The 20,199-nt window shown below is 42.8% G+C and overlaps 1 protein-coding gene across 3 annotated transcripts in view; it reads left to right on the top strand.

Moving 5' to 3' along the window:
• The window catches only part of LOC141166849 (RING finger protein 112-like), a 109,963-nt gene that overhangs the window by 67,441 nt on the left and 22,323 nt on the right, over window positions 1–20,199 (top strand). For all 3 annotated transcript variants that reach the window (XM_073653963.1, XM_073653962.1, XM_073653964.1), the window contains 2 exons: window positions 14,459–14,592; window positions 15,990–16,043. In XM_073653963.1, coding sequence (XP_073510064.1) covers window positions 14,459–14,592; window positions 15,990–16,043 — 188 coding nt within the window. The remainder of the gene's footprint in view (window positions 1–14,458; window positions 14,593–15,989; window positions 16,044–20,199) is intronic.

The raw sequence follows: 20,199 nt of genomic DNA, 5'->3' as shown, positions 1-20,199 counted from the left end.
CCGGCAATTCAGCAGCGGCATACACCGGTACCCGACAATTTAGAACCGAAAGAATAGAGCTTCACACATAGATTAGATAGATAGAAACATGTCAGTCACATATATATGAAGTACAGTGACAGTGTTGCTTACTGTACTTGTCATTTAGTGTAAAGGATTTATCAAAAAATATAATAGTGTTTTCATGCACCGTCTCTTTAAAAAAGCCGGCCGGCAATTCAGCAGCGGTACCCGACAATTTAGAACAGACAGAATAGAGCTTCACACATAGATTAGATAGATAGAAACATGTCAGTCAATTTTCCCACGCTGTCAGTGACGTGCATGAGGTGAGCCGAGTTCATTGGACATGAACTCGGCTCATCTGGATGTCGTCACAGAGAGACGCTGAGCAGCGCAAGCATGCCTGCGCTTCTCAGTGTCTGCGGGATGAGAGGCTGGATGGCAGCATTCTGCTGCGGTCCAGCCTGTCATCTCGATGTAGCAGAGCTGAAGCTGTCGTGGGAACCATGGAAAGGTAAGGATGAGGTTGCTTTATTATTTTTCTTTTATTGCAGGAGATCGTTGGCTTCAGCTGGAATGGGCGTGACGGTAAGTATGGTTTAATTTAGAACAATAAAGGATTGTGTCTTTATTTCAATTAAAGGACTTTATTCTGGGTGTTTGTGTTTTTTTTAACTTTGACTATGGGGTTAGTAATGGGGGTGTCTTATAGACGCCTCTCCATTACTAACCTGGGCTTGATGTCAGCTGGCATTATAAGCTGACATCAACCCCAGCCCTATTACCCCACTGCCACCGCTACAGGGCAGTGGGAAGAGCGAGGCTAAGTGCCAGAATTGGTGCATCCTGTGGATGCGCCATTTCTGGGGCGGCTGACGGCTGGTGTTTCTAGCCTGGGAGGGGGCCAATATTCATGGCACCCTTCCTGAGCTATTAATATCAGCCCCCAGCTGTCTGCCTAGCCTTTGCTAGCTATTAAAATAGGGGGGACCCCACGTAATTTTTTTTGGGGGGTCCCCCATTTTAATAGCTAGTAAAGGCTATGTATTCAGCTGGGGGCTGATATTAGTAGCCTGGGAAGCTCTGTGGGTATTACCCCCTTCCGAGGCTTCAAACATCTGCCCCAGCCGTCTGCTTAACCTCCGCTAGAGCCTAAAATTATGGGGGATCCCACGCCAATTTTTATTTTAATAAATCCTTTATTTTAACACTAAATGACAAGTACAGTAACCAACACTGTCACTGTACTTATTATAAATGTGACTGACATGTTTCTATCTATCTAATCTATGTGTGATGCTCTATCTTTCTGTTCTAAATTGTCGGGTACAGATGCTGAATTGCCGGCCGGCTTTTTTAAAGAGACGGTGCATGAAAACACTAATATTTTTTTAAATAAATCCTTTACACTAAATGACAAGTACAGTAAGCAACACTGTCACTGTACTTATTATATATGTGACTGACATGTTTCTATCTATCTAATCTATGTGTGAAGCTCTATTCTTTCTGTTCTAAATTGTCGGGTACAGATGCTGAATTGCCGGCCGGCTTTTTTAAAGAGACGGTGCACGAAAACACTAATTTTTTTTTAATAAATCCTTTACACTAAATGACAAGTGCAGTAACCAACACTGTCACTGTGCTTCTTATATGTGTGACTGACATGTTTCTATCTATCTAATCTATGTGTGATGCTCTATTCCTTCTTGTCTAAATTGTCGGGTACCTGTGTATGCCGCTGCTGAATTTGCCGGCCGGCTTTTTTAAAGAGAGTGTCTTCTGAGCAGTTTGTCAGCTTTTGGACACCTTTGCAGGTGTTTTCTATGTGTTTCTATGTGTTTTTGTTTGCCTGCCATTGGTTTTAACGGTGTTCGACGATGTTCTAAGGTGTTCGACGAACAGTTCGACGAACAGTTCCTCGAACATCCCGGTGTTCGACGAACCGAACCGAACCCGAACACTACGGGGGTGGCTCAACACTAGTAATAAGGGATGACGCTATATACTGTATAACAAGAGCGGACACTATGTAATAAGGGACAACATGATACTGCATTAGATGCTATGTAATAAGGGATGACACTATATACTGTATAACAAGAGAGGACACTATGTAAAAATTTAAAGCACAAATTAAACTTAACAATGGTAGTGAAAAAGAGAAAAAATGTATATGAGCTCATCACAATATCGATAAATACAGACAATCAATGGGACAATGCTTAGAAACAAACTTCCAGGCCAGTAACCTCAGGTGAGATAAGTCCAATAGAAAAAATAGTAATGATCCAGCAACATAAAAAAATTAGAAGTATTTAAAAACCTGATCTCTTGGCAGTAAATTCCAAAGTTCCGCTTTGCTTCCACCATGCAAGCATGAACAATGCAAGTCGTATGCAAATTCATAAAACATTTTTGGAAAAAAGGGCAATTTGATGAAATTACATTATGTAACAGGAGACGACATACATAACAAGAGATCCCTATGTTGTAAGAGACAGCACTATAAATAACAAGAGCATACACTATATAATAACAAAGAAGACTATACATAACAAGAAAGGTCACTATGTACTAATGGCAGTATACATAATAAGGGAGGTTGTCTGCAAATAAGATTATTACTCCCATCATCTCTCTGCAAGTCATACAGTCAGGATCAGACTAGGGTGTCTGCGGCCCACAGGGGAAATTGACCCTACAGCTATATGCAAATATTTGTTAGCTGTTATCCCCGTTATAGTGGAGCATTGACTGTAAAACACAGGTGGCTCCTGCATATCTACTGTGCACACACCATAATTGGGATGTACCATTATGATTGTTTGCATTAAAGGACTTCTTTGGTTAAAAGAAGTTATAATAATACTACATACAAGGGAGAAATATCGCCTCACCATGATTGGACTACATATTCCACCACATAGTGACCAAATAATACCACTTACAGAGGGCAAATACTGCCACTCCTTGACCAAACCACATATTACCACCACATAGTGACTGAATAATACTACATACAAGGGAGAAATACTGCCAGACCATGACCAGACCACATATTACCACCACATAGTGACTGAATAATACTACATACAAAGGAGAAATACCACCACACCATGACCAGACCACATCTTACCATCACATAGTGACCGAACACTACAATACTAATCATGAATAAAAACCACAGTACTAAACACTGTTATTACCACCAGTAAAGTGTCAGAGTACAGGTAATACAGTGATCACCAGTGACATTATACACAGGAGCTCTGTATATAGTGTATAGTGTACAGGTACTACAGGGATCACCAGTGACATTATACACAGGAGCTCTGTGTATAGTGTACAGGTACTACAGGGATCACCAGTGACATTATACACAGGAGCTCTGTATATAGTGTATAGTGTACAGGTAATACAGTGATCACCAGTGACATTATACACAGGAGCTCTGTACATAGTGTAAAGTGTGCATGTACATGTGATACAGTGATTCACCAGTGACGTCTCTAGGTGAAGTCCTTCATTTTCACTTTCCTTCTTCATGTGGCACAGACCACCATCACTTCTTCTTGCTGGGACTTTTATTTTCTCATCAGAAAATAACAGTCATTTATAGCTGATCTCTTCTAGAGCACATTCCCCACTTTTTCCCCTATTTCTACAATATGCCAGATGAAGAGAAAAAGTCGTTTGTTCCCCCTCATGGTGAACAGTCTCCTATATTCTCCAATTATATTACAGCAGTAATAATGTCTCCCATTTACCACCTAAATTAATAATGTATGTTCCTCATTCTGACCCCCATACAGTAATTAAAGAGTACCTGTCAGGTCCCCCATGCCCTCCAACACAGCCTCATTCACTTATTTATTTATGCATAACCAGCCCTGTATAACATTTTTCTGTAAAAATGAGCTTTAAAAGAAGCATTTATATTGTCCCTGTTTCCTATGCTAATGAGGGCTTTGACTAATCGATGGGTCGTTGGTTGCCCCTGACTAGTCAGCCCTCTTTCCATGTGATTTGCAGGAGCTGTTGTCATCGCCTGCCCCTACAAATCTTGCGCACGCGTGCCGCACATTTCGGCAGTGTGATTGCACCTCTGCAGCCTGGTGTACGCTTCCCAGCTTCAGAGGCGCACTGACCAGAAGCCATCTTCTGAACTTCTGATCATGCGCAGTGTGCCTCTGAACCCCGTGATAACATGGAAAGAGGGCTGCCTAGTCTGGGGAACTAACACCTCATCGACTAGTCAAAGCATAGGAAACGGGGACAATATAAATGCTTTTTAAACCTCATTTTTACAGAAAAACATGATACTGCACTGGTTAGGCAGGGAACTTATTCATAAATAATTGAATGCTGCTGGGTTGGAGGGCATGGGGGACCTGACATGTTCCCTTTAAGTCCCTCATCCTGGCCTCCTTTATTTAATAATTTGCTCCATCCTGGCCCCCTAGGTCCCTTGGCCGTAGCTGTGCCCCCTATGTCCCTTGGCCCTGGATGTGCCCCCTATGATAGGAGGCACAACCAGGGCCAGGGGACCTTGGGGGCACAACCAGAAACCAAGGTGACACAGCCAGGGACCTAGGGGGGCACAGCTAGTGGCCAAGGTCCCTTGGCCTGGCGCCAGCATCATGCCGCATCCACAGTGACAGAAGTGTTAAAAAAGAAAAGATCCCTCTTACCTGCCTGTGCTCTCGGCTACCCTTGGCGTCCTCTTCTTACATCCAGCGCGCTAATGTTAAAATGGCCGCCGACCTAGCAGAGGCCAGCGCCTTACGTGAGTGCGCCCGTTGCAGGCGCCACATGACAGTGACGTCATAAATCGGCGATGTCACCATCATGCGCCACCTGCGACGGGCATACACACGTCATCCGCCGGCCTCTGCTAGGATGGCGGCCTATTGCGACGGGGCAATACATTTCAACTAAATCCGAGGACGCATATTCAGTTGAAACCAGTGGGCCCCCTCTACATCCTGTTCTAAGGCCCGTCAAGGGTGTCTCGGTGGGCCAGTCCGACCCTGCATACAGTATAGATACAGAATAAATATTTACAATCAGTAACCAACCACTGACATCTCATCTGATAATCGTTTTCTATTGTTTCTCTTCCATCTGGTCAGACCTTCATGTTGACATTTTCTAGTTATGCAGAGTTTGCCGCACTGATCACCGTATCCATAAAAATAAAAAGGTCACATATGTACTGTATATATTTGCCTCCTGAATAAAAATCCCCCGCACTGCACCCATAACACAAATATGCACCACACCATTAAAATACAATTAGCCATTGTGCAGTGCACCATTCTGCATATGAATTGATAAATCAGCACTGGGTCCCCCATTATTACAATTATCCACTTTTCCCCACCCAATAAAAATACAATTTAATTAGACATTGTATCTCCCCCCCAAATCATAACCAGCCACTGTCTTGTGTCATCAACCTCTCCGCCATCCCAAATCCATGTTGTGTGTATTCTCTCTTCCTCCACACTGTGTTTCTCGCACCGCCCCAAATCATTACAAGTCCCTGTCCACCCCCCCACAAATCATTACAAGTCTCTGTCCTTTGTTCTCTGTCCCACTCCCAATATTCACCATCATGCTTTCCCTCTATCTTGAAAAAAAAAAAAGAAAGGAATCCCTTACCTTTCCAGACGATCCCCCATGACACTGCTTCCCTCTTTGGCCACTCCTAGCTGGGTATGTGCTAAATGATGCAAGTGGCGTGATGACACCACCGCACCACCTTAGTAATAGAAAAAGTGTCTTGTAGGAAGACAATAATGGCTTTGTGCAGCTTTGCTGTTACCTTCTATTGCAAAAATGTTCCCTGTCGGCGATGTACAGTAATGGTGGCAAAATAGACTTTAATAAGGGCAGTCTAGCTATGGGTTCCCCTGGAATCTTGCACCCTGGGTGATAGCTCAGTCAGATTGCCCTCATTATAATCCATACCTATTACCTATTTACCTATTCAGGATCTTTTGATGTATGCATATGTAAGGGAAGACCAGGGTGTAAGTACTTTCAGAGCAAGGGATCCGGAACTGCCGGGGCCGTGCCTCTGGTGGCAGGGGGAAGACAGACTGCAAGCACAGGAGTCAGGTGACTGGGAAGCTGGGGGCGTGTCCAGAGTGAGAGCTGGGAGGTCAGGTGACTGGGGAACTGGTGGCGTGGCTAGAGAGAGGAAGAGACGGGGACGTTTGCGCAGAAAAGCGGAACTGGGTCCTGCTCAGCCGAGCAGTGTGAGAGGGTCCAGGCTCCTGGCTACAGTACTTGGAGCAAGATCCGAGTGCAGTGGACCGGAGGAGTCAAGCCGACTCGAGGGAGAAGAGACGCAGGGTCCGTGGAGCCGAGCACGTGAGGTGCCATGTTATGGACTAGGGGCTCAGCGGGTAAAACCGGAGACCGCCCGCTGCTGTCAGAAGACGGAGCATTGTTTGCGCGGGGATGCCTAAGTGAAAAAACTGTCGATTACAACCGGTTCGACTCTGCTACATCTAGTTAAACTGTGAACTGTCAGTAATAGACTTTTACCAGCTACTTCCCTTGTTTTCCCCCATATTTTCCACTGTTACTCCCTGTGTGGAGGTTGGCCCTGTTATCATAAACCTCCCCTGTTTATTAACCCTGTATTGGCTGCTCTGTGTTTCTGTGTCACTGCATCTAAAGTACCCATGTTATATTTGGCGTAGTCGGCAGGATGCAGTCGTTAGACACAGACACTGCAGACACTGATGCTAGCCCATATGTTACAGAATGGTGTGATACAGGAGAGTCAGAGCCCGTCGGCAGCCCCGATTGTCCTGGTCCGGAAGAAAGATGGGATCCTGCGGTTCTGGGTAGACTATAGACGACTGAATGCCTGTACAGTACGGGACTCTTACCCACTACCCCGAATCGAAGAGTCCTTGTCGGCCTTAGGGAAAGCAAGATACTTCTCCTCCTTGGATCTGGCCAGTGGGTACTGGCAGGTGCCCGTGGCCGAACATGACCGTGCGAAGACGGCGTTCATGTTACCCATGGGACTGTTCGAGTTCAATCGGATGCCCTTCGGCCTGACTAACGCCCCCGGGACATTCCAGCGTCTGATGAAGAGGTGCCTGGGCGATTTAAACTTCGAGGCGACACTGATTTACCTTGACGACATAATTGTCTATGCCGCCACCTTTGAGGAGCACCTCCAGTGACTGGAGCAAGTACTGAGTCGCCTACAGAGTCATGGCCTAAAGGTGAAGCCCCAGAAGTGCCACCTGTTCCGCAAACAGATCGAATATCTCAGTCATACTGTGTTCAGTGAAGGAGTCAGGCCCACCCAGGAAAAGGTGGCCACCGTACAGGAGTGGCCTACCCCGAAGACAGTGAAGGACGTTCGGGCCTTCCTGGGACTTGCCGGGTACTACCGAAGATTCATGAAGAACTTCACCCGCATAGCCAGCCCATTGCTGGAGCTACTTAAGTGAGTGCCGGTGGGCTCCAAGAATCAAGCGATTCAGTGGGGAAGCAGCCAGGAAGAGGCCTTCCGTGCCCTAAAAATGGCTCTGACCGAGGCCCCAATACTTGCCTATGCGGATTTCTCCCAACCCTTCATACTCCACACTGATGGGAGCCTACATGGTCTGGGAGCCGTGTTATCCCAAGTACAGGAGGGGAAAGAGCGTGTGATTGCGTACACCAATCGCTCCCTTCACGACTCCGAGAGGAACCCAGATAATTCTAGCTCTTTCAAATTAGAGTTGTTGGCTCTGGTTTGGGCAATGACTGAGAAGTTTGCAGAGTATTTGTCCGGGTCCGAAGTACTGGTGAGAACAGATAACAACCCGCTGGCCTACCTGGAGAATGCGAAATTGGGGGCCCTAGAGCAGCGGTGGGTGGCCTGCAGGTACTGGTATAAGATCGCCTACCGGCCTAACGCAGAGAATACTCACGCTGACGCCCTCTCCAGAGTGACATATGAACGGCCTGATCATGACCGCGATGAAGATTTGGAGGCGGATGAGACCCCTAGCTTTCGAAGTTTCGTGGGACCGCTGGCCGCGGCTCAGGGACAGATTGGAGAGACGTCGGAAGAACAAGTGCTAGGGTGGCCAAGAGATGACTGACAGAGAAGTTGCTCAATTACGTCAATGGGTGGTTTGCGGCAAGTCCCCAGTCGAGAAGAGGGGAGTACCCTGTCCCCGGGAGAACTGAAGATGTTGGGACAATGGGAGAGACTGTGTTTGCGAGACGTGCTGCTGTACCGACGGGTGCAGCTACTGCGAGAGTTCGGGACCACCTGGCAAGGAAGTTGGTTGGAGTAGTGGCTAAGGAGGCTCATGAACGAGGGGCTCACTTCGGACCAGAGAAGACGTTTCAGTGGTTTCCGAGGCTGGTGTATAATCCCCGACTGCGAGCAACAATAGAAGACACTTGTCGAAGATGTCGGAGCTGTGAGCTGGTTAAGCCCCCGGAGCAGCGGGTCCCCATACAAACTATTGTGACTTCTGCCCCCTTGGAGGTTCTGATGATCGACTATTTGACTGTTGGACCGGCGCATTTCGGGTATGAACATTGCCTGGTAATGACAGACCACTTCACAAAGTTTGCGGTAGTGACCCCGACCAGAGACCAGACCGCCGAGTCAGCTGCGCAGGCCATCTGCCGAGACTTCATTCGGGTGTACGGCTGCCCAAAGAGGATTCATTCCCATCAAGGCGCCTGCTTCCAAGGCCGGGTGATGGAAGAGCTGCACCGGTTGTACAAGATTGAGAAGTCACGGACTACTCCTTAGCAGACTCAAGGAAATGGGGCCTGTGAACGCTTTAATCGGACACTGATCCAAATGCTCCGCACGTTGGAGGAAGATCAGAAGGTACGGTGGCCTGAGTTTGTGGCCGAGCTGGTGTTGGTCTACAACAACCGAGTGAATAGTACGATGGGGTTCACTGCTTATACCTTGCTGTTCGGGTGAAAGGGGCGAGAGATTACCGAGTTAGAGCTGGACCCCGAGGAGGACTACCCACGGACGGGGGTGTCCTCCTGGGTCCGGGAACATCGGCATCGACTGCAGACCCTCTGACGGTTGGAACAACAAAAGTTTCAGGAGCTCAAACATCATGAGACATTGCCTCTTCAAGGGACAGCTCTGAGGCCCGGGGAGCGGGTGTTGGTTCGGGACAGGCGGCCCCGGGGCAAATTGAGTAGGCGGTGGGAACAGACCCCGCATCGAGTGAAGCGCAGGATTGGCGCTGAAGGACCTGTGTATGAAGTTCAACCCGAGGGGGCTGAAGAAGCCCCTACCATAGTGGTTCATCGTAGTATGCTGCGACCCTGTCTGTCTAAAGATGACAAGGATGGAGAAGAATTACCTGCTTCTAGAGAGGGTCCTGTCACAGTTGCCCCAAGCCACGTTGTGGACGAAGAAGAGTTGTTGATTCTACCTCCGAGCCCCAGCACTCGATTACCTGCAGTCCCCAGTGCAGGCGGCGAGGGAACAACATCGGTTGAAGCCACCGGGCAGGCGGAGATTGGAAATCCGAGTGACCCTGCACCCCCCCATCTGTCAAACTGAGTTACGCCGGTCAGAACGGACAACAGCAGGAGTGCCTCCTCACCATTACGAACAAGATCAATTCATATGGTACCGTATCGTCCAGGAAGTCCAAGAATGTGAACGTTTGATGAAGGAACTCTCGCCCGTGGAATGGCGAGTTAAAGGAGAGCGGGAGTGTAAGGGGGAAGACCGGGGTGTAAGTACTTTCAGAGCAAGGGATCTGGAACTGCCGGGGCCGTGCCTCTGGTTGCAGGGGGAAGACAGACTGCAAGCACAGGAGTCAGATGACTGGGAAGCTGGGGGCGTGTACAGAGTGAGAGCTGGGAGTTCAGGTGATCGGGGAACTGGTGGCGTGGCTAGAGAGAGGAAGAGATGGGGACGTTTGCGTGGAAAAGCGGAGCTGGGTCCTGCTCAGCAGAGCAGTGTGAGAGGGTCCAGGCTCCTGGCTACAGTACTTAGAGCAAGATCCGAGTGCAGTGGACCGGAGGAGTCAAGCCGACTCGAGGGAGAAGAGACGCAGGGTCCGTGGAGCCGAGCACGTGAGGTGCCGTGTTATGGACTAGGGGCTCAGCGGGTAAAACCGGAGACCGCCCGCTGCCACTAGAAGACGGAGAATTGTTTGGGTGGGGACGCCTGAAGAAATCAACACTGGCATCAGCTGGCAACTGCCTTGTGAGGAGCAAGAGTCAGCTAAGTGAAAAAACTGTCGATTACAACCGGTTCGACTCTGCTACATCTAGTTAAACTGTGAACTGTCAGTAATAGACTTTTACCAGCTACTTCCCTTGTTTTCCCCCATATTTTCCCCTGTTACTCCCTGGGTGGAGTTTGACCCTGTTATCATAAACCTCCCCTGTTTATTAACCCTGTATTGGCTGCTCTGTGTTTCTGTGTCACTGCGTCTAAAGTACCAGTGTTACACATATAGCTTGTACATTTCTGAGCTTTAACCCAATAGAAGCTGCATTTAAAAGCTTAACCCCTTAGGTGCCATATTAAATCTGTATTATACAGTGAAGGAAATAATTATTTGATCCCTTGCTGTTTTTGTAAGTTTGCCCACTGACAAAGACATGAACAGTCTATAATTTTAAGGGTAGGTTAATTTTAACATTGAGAGATAGAATATCCCAAAAGAAATCAAGAAAATCACATTGTATAAATTAGATACATTTATTTGCATTTTGCAGTGAGAAATAAGTATTTGAACCCTCTGGCAAACAACAATTACTTGGTGGCAAAACCCTTGTTGGCAAGCTCAGCAGTCAGACGTTTTTTGTAGTTGATGATGAGGGTTGCGCACATGTCAGGAGGAATTTTGGTCAACTTCTCTTTGCAGATCATCTCTAAATCATTCAGATTTTGAGGCTGTCACTTGGCAACTCGGAGCTTCAACTCCCTCCATGAGTTTTCTATGGGATTAAGGTCTGGAGACTGGCTAGGCCACTCCATGACCTTACTGTGCTTCTTTTTGAGTCACTCCTTTGTTGCCTTGGCTGCATGTTTTGGGTCATTGTCTTGCTGGAAGACCCAGCCACGACCCAATTTTAATGTCCTGGCGGAGGGAAGGAGGTTGTCACTCAGGATTTTACGGTACATGGCACCATCTATTCTCTCATTGATGCGGTGAAGTAGTCCTGTGCCCTTAGCAGAGAAACACCTCCAAAGCATAATGTTTCCACCTCCATGCTTGACAGTGGGGACGGTGTTCTTTCGGTCATAGGCAGCGTTTCTCTTCCTCCAAACACGGCGAGTTGAGTTAATGCCAAAGAGCTCAATTTTTGTCTCATCTGACCACAGCACCTTCTCCCAATAACTCACAGAATCATCCAGGTGATCATTGGCAAACTTCAGACGGGCCTGCACATGTGCCTTCTTGAGCAGGGAGACCTTGCGGGCACTGTAGGATTTTAAACCTTTAAGGCATAATGTGTTACCAATGGTTTTCTTGGTGACTGTGGTCCCAGCTACCTTGAGATCATCAACAAGTTCCCCTTGTATAGTTTTAGGCTGATCTCTCACCTTCCTCATGATCAAGGATATCCCACAAGGTGAGATTTTGCATGGTGCCCCAGATCGATGTCGATTGACAGTCATTTTGTATTTCTTCCATTTTCTTACTATTGCACCAACAGTTGTCTCCTTCTCACTCAGCGTCTTACTTATAGTTTTGTAGCCCATTCCAGCTTTGTGCAGGTCTATGATCTTGTCCCTGACATCCTTAGAAAGCTCTTTGGTCTTGCCCATGTTGTAGAGGTTACAGTCTGACTGATTGAGTCTGTGGACAGGAGTCTTTTATACAGGTGACTATGTAAGACAGCTGTCTTTAATGCAGGTAACGAGTTGATTAGGAGCGTCTAACTTGTCTGTAGAAGCCAGAACTCATAATGGTTTGTTGGGGATCAAATACTTATTTCTCACTGCAAAATGCAAAAAAAAAAAATCAAATTTATACAATGTGATTTTCTTGATTTTTTTTTTTTGATATTCTATCTCTCAATGTCAAAATTAACATACCCTTAAAATTATAGACTGTTTATGTCTTTGTCAGTGGGCAAACTTACAAAAACAGCAAAGGATCAAATAATTACTTCCTTCACTGTGTATATATATATATATATATATATATATATATATATATATATATATATATATATATATATATATATAATGTACAGTACAGACCAAAAGTTTGGACACACCTCATTTAAAGATTTTTCTGTATTTTCATGACTATGAAAATTGTACATTCACATTGAAGGCATCAAAACTATGAATTAACACATGTGGAATTATATACTTAACAAAAAAGTGTGAAACAACTGAAAATATGTCTTATATTCTAGGTTCTTCAAAGTAGCCACCTTTAGCTTTGATAACTGCTTTGCACACTCTTGGCATTCTCTTGATGAGCTTCAAGAGGTAGTCACTGGAAATGGTTTTCACTTCACAGGTGTGCCCTGTCAGGTTTAATAAGTGGGATTTCTTGCCTTAAAAATGGGCTTGGGACCATCAGTTGTGTTGTGCGGAAGTCTGGTGGATACACAGCTGATAGTCCTACTGAATAGACTGTTAGAATTTGTATAATGGCAAGAAAAAAGCAGCTAAGTAAAGAAAAACGAGTGGCCATCATTACTTTAAGAAATTAAGGTCAGTCAGTCCGAAAAATTGGGCGAACTTTGAATGTGTCCCCAAGTGAAGTTGCAAAAACCATCAAGTACTACAAAGAAACTGGCTCACATGAGGACCGCCCCAGGAAAGGAAGACCAAGAGTCACCTCTGTTTCTGAGGATAAGTTTATCTGAGTCACCTGCCTCAGAAATCGCAGGTTAACAGCAGCTCAGATTAGAGACCAGGTCAATGCCACACAGAGTTCTAGCAGCAGACACATCTCTACAACAACTGTTAAGAGGAGACTTTGCGCAGCAGGCCTTCATGGTAAAATAGCTACTAGGAAACCACTGCTAAGGATAGGAAACAAGCAGAAGAGACTTGTTTGGGCTAAAGAACACAAGGAATGGACTTTAGACCAGTGGAAATCTGTGCTTTGGTCTGATGAGTCCAAATTTGAGATCTTTGGTTCCAACCACTGTGTCTTTGTGCGACGCAGAAAAGGTGAACGGATGGACTCTACATGCCTGGTTCCCACCGTGAAGCATGGAGGAGGAGGTGTGATGGTGTGGAGGTGCTTTGCTGGTGACACTGTTGGGGACTTATTCAAAATTGAAGGCATACTGAACCAGCATGGCTACCACAGCATCTTGCAGCGGCATACTATTCCATCCGGTTTGCGTTTAGTTGGACCATCACTTATTTTTTAACAGGACAATGACCCCAAACACACCTCCAGGCTGTGTAAGGGCTGTTTGACCAAGAAGGAGAGTGATGGGGTGCTACGCCAGATAACCTGGCCTCCACAGTCACCAGACCTGAACCCAATCGAGATGGTTTGGGGTGAGCTGGACCGCAGAGTGAAGGCAAAAGGGCCAACAAGTGCTAAGCATCTCTGGGAACTCCTTCAAGATTGTTGGAAAACCATTTCCGGTGACTACCTCTTGAAGCTCATCAAGAGAATGCCAAGAGTGTGCAAAGCAGTCATCAAAGCAAAAGGTGGCTACTTTGAAGAACCTAGAATATAAGACATATTTTCAGTTGTTTCACACTTTTTTGTTAAGTATATAATTCCACATGTGTTAATTCATAGTTTTGATGCCTTCAGTGTGAATGTACAATTTTCATTGTGATGAAAATACAGAAAAATCTTTAAATGAGAAGGTGTGTCCAAACTTTTGGTCTGTACTGTATATATATGAAGATGACATCATCCTTCATTTTCGCAAAAGGTAAATGAAAAAAATAATAATTTCGTATGACCGTGTCCATAACTGTCTGAACTTATCAAATATTTATCCCACATAGTTAATTGCAAAAAAAAAAAAAAAAATCAAATCAAAAATTCACCTCCCAAAAACATGAAATGAGAAATCAGAAAGAAATATAGAAAAGCAGCACAAATTTAAACTATTTATTTTTTTGAAGAAGTAAAACATGAAACAAAACGTATATAAATTTGCTATATCCATAACCATACTGACTTGTAGAACAAATTTAAAATGAAAAAATAAAACTCAAAAAGCAATGCAGAATTGCTGTTTTTTGGTTTCTCAATCCCATTTGGATTTTTTTTTCCTTAAATTGAATACAAAACTACAACTCATCCCACAATAAAACAAGCTTTTCAAGTTGATTGAAAAATTAAAAAAAATGATGGATCTTGGAAGGCGAAGAGGAAAAAAAACAACATGAGCAAAAATTAAAAATGGCCGCATTCCAAGGGGGCGAAATTAACAACGTGGTTACCAGTTGCCTACATATTTTACTTATTATTTGCTAATTTTCTAGATATGAATACAGAATTCAAGGACAGTTTGAGAAATTACCTTTCAGACGTAGTGAAGAGAGTCCTGTCCAGTATTGGATCTGCTGACAGTGAAAACACACTCACATGTTCTGATATGGCTCAGAAGATGTTAATGGTATGTATCATGGATAGTTATTACGCACAGAAGAAATTGATAATCGACCCATCTTATACAATGCACCTTTGTTAAAAACTGACCATTATTACAGGTGCTTCTCACAAAACTAGAATATCATCAAAAATTAATTTATTTCAGTTCTTCAATGCAAAAAGTGAAACTCATATATTATATAGAGTCATTACAGAGTGATCTATTTCACATGTTTATTTCTGTTAATGTTGATGATTATGGCTTACAGCCAATGAAAACACAAGTCATTATCTCAGTAAATTAGAATACTTTATAACAGCTTGAAAAATGATTTTAAAATCTGAAATGTTACTACTACTGAAACGTATGCTCAGTAAATGCACTAATTTCTCTAATTTACTGAGATAATGACTTTTGTGTTTTCATTGGCTGTAAGCCATAATCATCAACATTAACAGAAATAAACACTTGAAATAGATCCCTCTGTTTGTAATGACTCATATATTATATAGAGTTTCACTTTTTGTTTTGAAGAACTGAAATAAATTAACTTTTTGATGATATTCTAATTTTGTGAGAAGCAGCTGTATATAGGGTCAGAATTTCTGCACTAGAATGGAGAGCTGCTCTGGCATACTTAAGTCATCCATGGATTACATCGAGGATCATCTGATCACTATGTTATACTATATTTCCCCTGGACTCACCATTGCAGTGAAAATATCAGACTAGACTTTCCTCTTGAAAATATAGCTGTTTACAGGGGGTACTGCAACCATTTTCAAGTACTTACAAACTCATGCTTGTTTAGGCTATGGCATATTTTAGGCAAAGATCTATAGGGATTCCCCCACTGATCAAATATCAATGACCTATCTTGAGTCTTAGAAACCTCTTCAACAAGAGGTTATCTATGACTGGCCATAAATATTCATTTTTTTGTATCAGGTATAAATGCCATTAGTCTCCTGAATCCGACGTTGTTTCTCTCGTGTTCCTGCTCCTCTTCGTTCCTGAGATATGGCCTCTTCTTCCCTGTAACCCTAGTCTTTTTAAACAAGTGGGCGTCATCTTTAACTCCTCTCTTTGGGTGTGTTCTTGAGGACCAAGCCCAGTTGGTTAACAAGACTAAATTTATATACAGGAAAGAGGGAGGCATATCTCAGGAACAGAGAGGAGCAGGAACAAGAGAAAAACAATGTTGGATTCGGGAGAAAAGCGGCATTTACACCAGGTTATGACATTTATGGCAAGTGACAGGTTCTCTTTAAGGGTCATGTCCAGTGTACAAGAGACTCCCTTTGAATACTTCACAAACTTGCTTTAGGACCTTATCACTCGTGAAACATTAGGAATTTGTGAGAAAAAATTATATAGTTTAAGAATTTAAAATTCCATTCATTCTATGTTCCTTTTTTCAGGAGTTTTTTCCCTACATTAATGAAATGAAGCACAATATATCCAGTCCCTCAGAGGTGAGGCGAATTTATATACTAATATGTATATATGTGTCTTTTATATCATTTCACAAAACTATTTGCAGGAAATATAAACATTTCATTAGTGAACACTGTATAATCCTCTACATTACACTACTTTAGTTTACACTGAGTAACTCTGCTGTTGCGTGACTCGACTCCAGGGCCGGACCCTGCTCCCTTACCCTATGGACACCGCCCTTTGCTTTAGTCCACACTGATTTCTAGAAATTTCCTGTCGAACGCCAATGACATCAACACCCAAAGCCCTTCAACCCCTTCCCGACTTGGCTATTTTTCCATTTTTGCATTTTTTGATTTTTTTCCCTCTTCTTCTTTCAAGAGCCATAACTTTTTTTAATTTTCCATTGGCATAGCCGTAGGAGTGCTTACTTTTTACAGGACAAGTTGTATTTTTCAATGACCTTATTAATTTTATCATGTGATGCACTGGAAAATGGTCAAAAAAATTCGAAGTGCAGCAAAATTGTGAAAAAATGCAATTTCACAATTTGTTTTTTTGGGTATTGTGTTTACAGTGTTCGCTATATGGATAAAATTACTTGGCAATATGATACTAAAGGTCAGGACTAATATTGCGATATCAAACATGCATAGTATTTTTTACTTTAGTCGTGAAAAAAAAATCAGAAATTTGTGTAAAAAAATTAAGTGACGCCATTTTCCAAGACCTTTAACATTTTACATTTTTGGTTGATTGAGCTGTGTGAGGGCTTATTTTTTTGTGCCCTGATCCAACCTTTTTTTTAATACCATTTTGGGGTAGATACAATGTTTTGATCACCTGATTTTTTTGCAGTGTTGTGGCAGCTGAAAAACCATAATTCTGGAATTTGGATTTTTTCTCTCAACCCGATTGGTAAACGGCGTAGTAATTAATTTTATATTTTGATAGATCGGAGGGATGTAGCAATACCAAGTTTGTTTGTTTTTTAACGGGGAGAATGGGGGTGATTTTAATATATACAGTATATACAGCTCTGGCAAAAATTAAGAGACCACTGTTTTCTATTGGAAAGCATGGAAAGACTGGTGGAAAGCATGCCAAGACGCATGAAAGCTGTGATTAAAAATCATGGTTATTCCACCAAATATTGATTTCTGAACTCTTCCTGAGTTAAAACACGAGTAATTTGAGGTCTGAAAGCACTGTTTCTTTTTTAGCTTTATCATTTGCTGCAAATAAATGCAAAATTTTTAGCTTTGAATTTCGGACACATGTTGTCAGTAGTTTATAGACTAAAACAGCAATGTGCATTTTACTCAAAAATATACCAGTAAAGAGAAAAATCAGAGAAAATGAAAATTTTGCAGTGGTCTCTTAATTTTTGCCAGAGCTATATATATATATATATATATATATAATAAAAATATATATATATAAATAATAAAAATATTATTAATATTTTTAGAATAATATATTTTCTCACTGTATTTGTTAGAGGATCATCCAATCACTTGTGCTATATATAGCAATACAATGGTATTTCTGTGTATAGAAAAAAATCACAGTCTCTTATGAACATTGAATATAATGGTAGGACAATACCGGTTCAATATGGATGCTACAGTGGTAGTAGAATTATGTATGATCTGCATAGCACCACTTAAGAGCTAAAGTCTGGCAGCTCTGCTCCTTGAGACCATGCCACTCTGTTACATATAGTCATATTGATATTTCTGTTCTTAAAGAAGTATTAGTTTCAAGACAAACAAATAAAATAAATAAAACAAATATAAAACCTATTTGATGCAGTGGCATGTAAAAGTTTGGGCACCCCTGGCCAAAATTACTGTTATTGTGAAAAGTTAAGCAAGTTAAAGATTAAATCTCCAAAAGGGTGTGGCAGGACGACTCACTCAGCTGTTTTAAGAAGTAGACTCAGGAACAGTTTCATCTGCAGGTTTATTAAAACGGCATAAAACACTGCAGGTTCAGCAAAGTAAACACAGCCTTGCTGGCATAACATGAAAACAAAAGATAAACAATAGCAAAGTCCATATGTATGCAGGATTTGCCCGCGCCAGTTGCTGCACACTTCAGCTCCTCCTGAGCTGAAGTTCCACAGTCTGGAGACTTCCTCTCCAAACTTACAACAGAGAACAAAAACAGTGACTGAGCATTTAACCTTGCTCAGCCACACCCTGAGGTGGAAATATGGTGAATGACCTCCCGCCCTTCACAATGGTCATTCAAAAAAAAACACTCCCTTTGACAATGGTGGTTTAACCCCCAACACATAACATGCTGGAGGAAATTTACAGGTTTAGTTCACTGAAGCTTGTAGTCGCAGTGAAACATATGTCCCCTCACATATATCACCAGCGACTCTGTCACAAGGGCTAACGATAAAGATGACACATTTATTTCCTTTCTATTTTAGTAAAAAAAAAAATAATTGTCATTTTTTACATTTTAAAAGTTACAAAAAAGGAAAATAAGCACCCTTGGAGATTTGTGTGCTCAGATAACTTTGACCAAGGTTTCAGGCCTTAATTAGCCTGTTAGGGTTATGGATTTTCACTATCATTAGGAAAGGACAGTTGATGCAAATTTCACAGCGTTATAAAACCAAGCCTCCTCTAACCTTGTGCCTAAAAACAGCAGCCATTGGTTCTTCTAAGCAGCTGCCTAACACTCTGAAAATTAAAATGGGGAGGCCTACAAAGCAGGAGAAGGCTATAAGAAGATATCAAAGTGTTTTCAAGTTGCCATTTCCTCAGTTTGAAATGTAATTACGAAATGGCAATTAATAGGAGCAGTAAAGGTCAAGATAAGGTCTGAAAGACCAAGCAAAATTTGAGTGAGAGCTGCTCGTAGGTTTGCTAGAGAGGCAAATCAGGAACTACTACCTTCTACTGTTCAGAGACCCCTGCACAAATATGGCCTTCATGGAAGAGTCAATAGAAGAAAACTTCTCCTGCATCCCACCATAAAATTCAGCATCAGAAGTATGCAAAAGAACATGTAAACAAGCCTGATGCATTTTTGAAACAAGTCCTGTGGACCGATGAGGTTAAAATAGAACTAATCGGCTGCAATGATCAAAGGTATGTGTGGAGAAAAAAGTGCACCGAATTTCAGGAAAAGAACATCTTGCCAACCATTAAGCATGTAGGAGGATCTTTCATGGTTTAGAGTTGTGTTGAAGCCAATGGAACTGGGAACATTTCAAAAATTCTTGTTGCAAACATACTGTCCTCTGTAAAAAAGCTGAAATTGAAAAGAGGATGGCTTCTACAAATGGATAATGATCCTAAACACATGTCAAAATCCACCATAGACTAACTCAAAAGGCACAAGCTAATGGTTTTACAATGCCACTCACAGTCCCCTAATCTGAACATTATTGAAAATCTGTGGCTAGTCCTTAAAATAGCAGTGCAAGTAAGATGACCCAGGAATCTCACAGAACTGGAAGAATTTTACAAGGAAGAATGGATGAAAATCCTCAAGCAAGAATTGAAAGACGTGTCTGGCTACATTTACATGCACTTACAAGCTGTGATACTTGAAAAGGGGGTGCTACTAGGTACTAACCATGCAGGGTGCCCAAACATTTGCATCATTCCATTTTCCTTTTTATCATTTCTAAAAGGTAAAATATGAAAATATTTTTTTTACTAAAATACAAAGGAAATCTCAATGCCATCTTTCACTTTTGGCCTTTTAGAGATCATTTCATCTGAACTTGCTTAACTGCTCACAATAACAGTAAATTTGGGCAGGGGTGCCCAAACTTTTACATGCCTCTGTACATCACTAGAACCACAATCAGTACATGAATACATCACCAGAACTACCATCAGTACATGAGTACATCACCAAAACCACAATCAGTACATGAATGCAGCAATAAAACCACCATTAGTACATTAATACATCACCAGAACCATCATCAGTAATGAATACATTGCCAAGCTTAGTACAGCAATCTATGGCAATGTCAGGTCATTCCCATATACATTTGTGTAGCATGAACCTACAACTCCCAGTATGTCTTCAACAATGGTAAGGAGATTCTGAGAGTTGTTGTTAACAGCCATCATCAGACTGTGGACCATACAGTAATGATAGTACTGATTTGACATTGTCCATATAAAATATATATTTACATCCATGTACCTTATA

The sequence above is a fragment of the Phyllobates terribilis genome, unplaced genomic scaffold (genome assembly GCF_046119375.1).
Source record: "Phyllobates terribilis strain yellow unplaced genomic scaffold, ASM4611937v1 Scaffold_11__3_contigs__length_659146591, whole genome shotgun sequence".
In the NCBI taxonomy this organism is placed as follows: domain Eukaryota; kingdom Metazoa; phylum Chordata; class Amphibia; order Anura; family Dendrobatidae; genus Phyllobates; species Phyllobates terribilis.
Note: the sequence above shows the minus strand (reverse complement) of the source record. Positions and strands in the feature narration are given on the sequence as shown.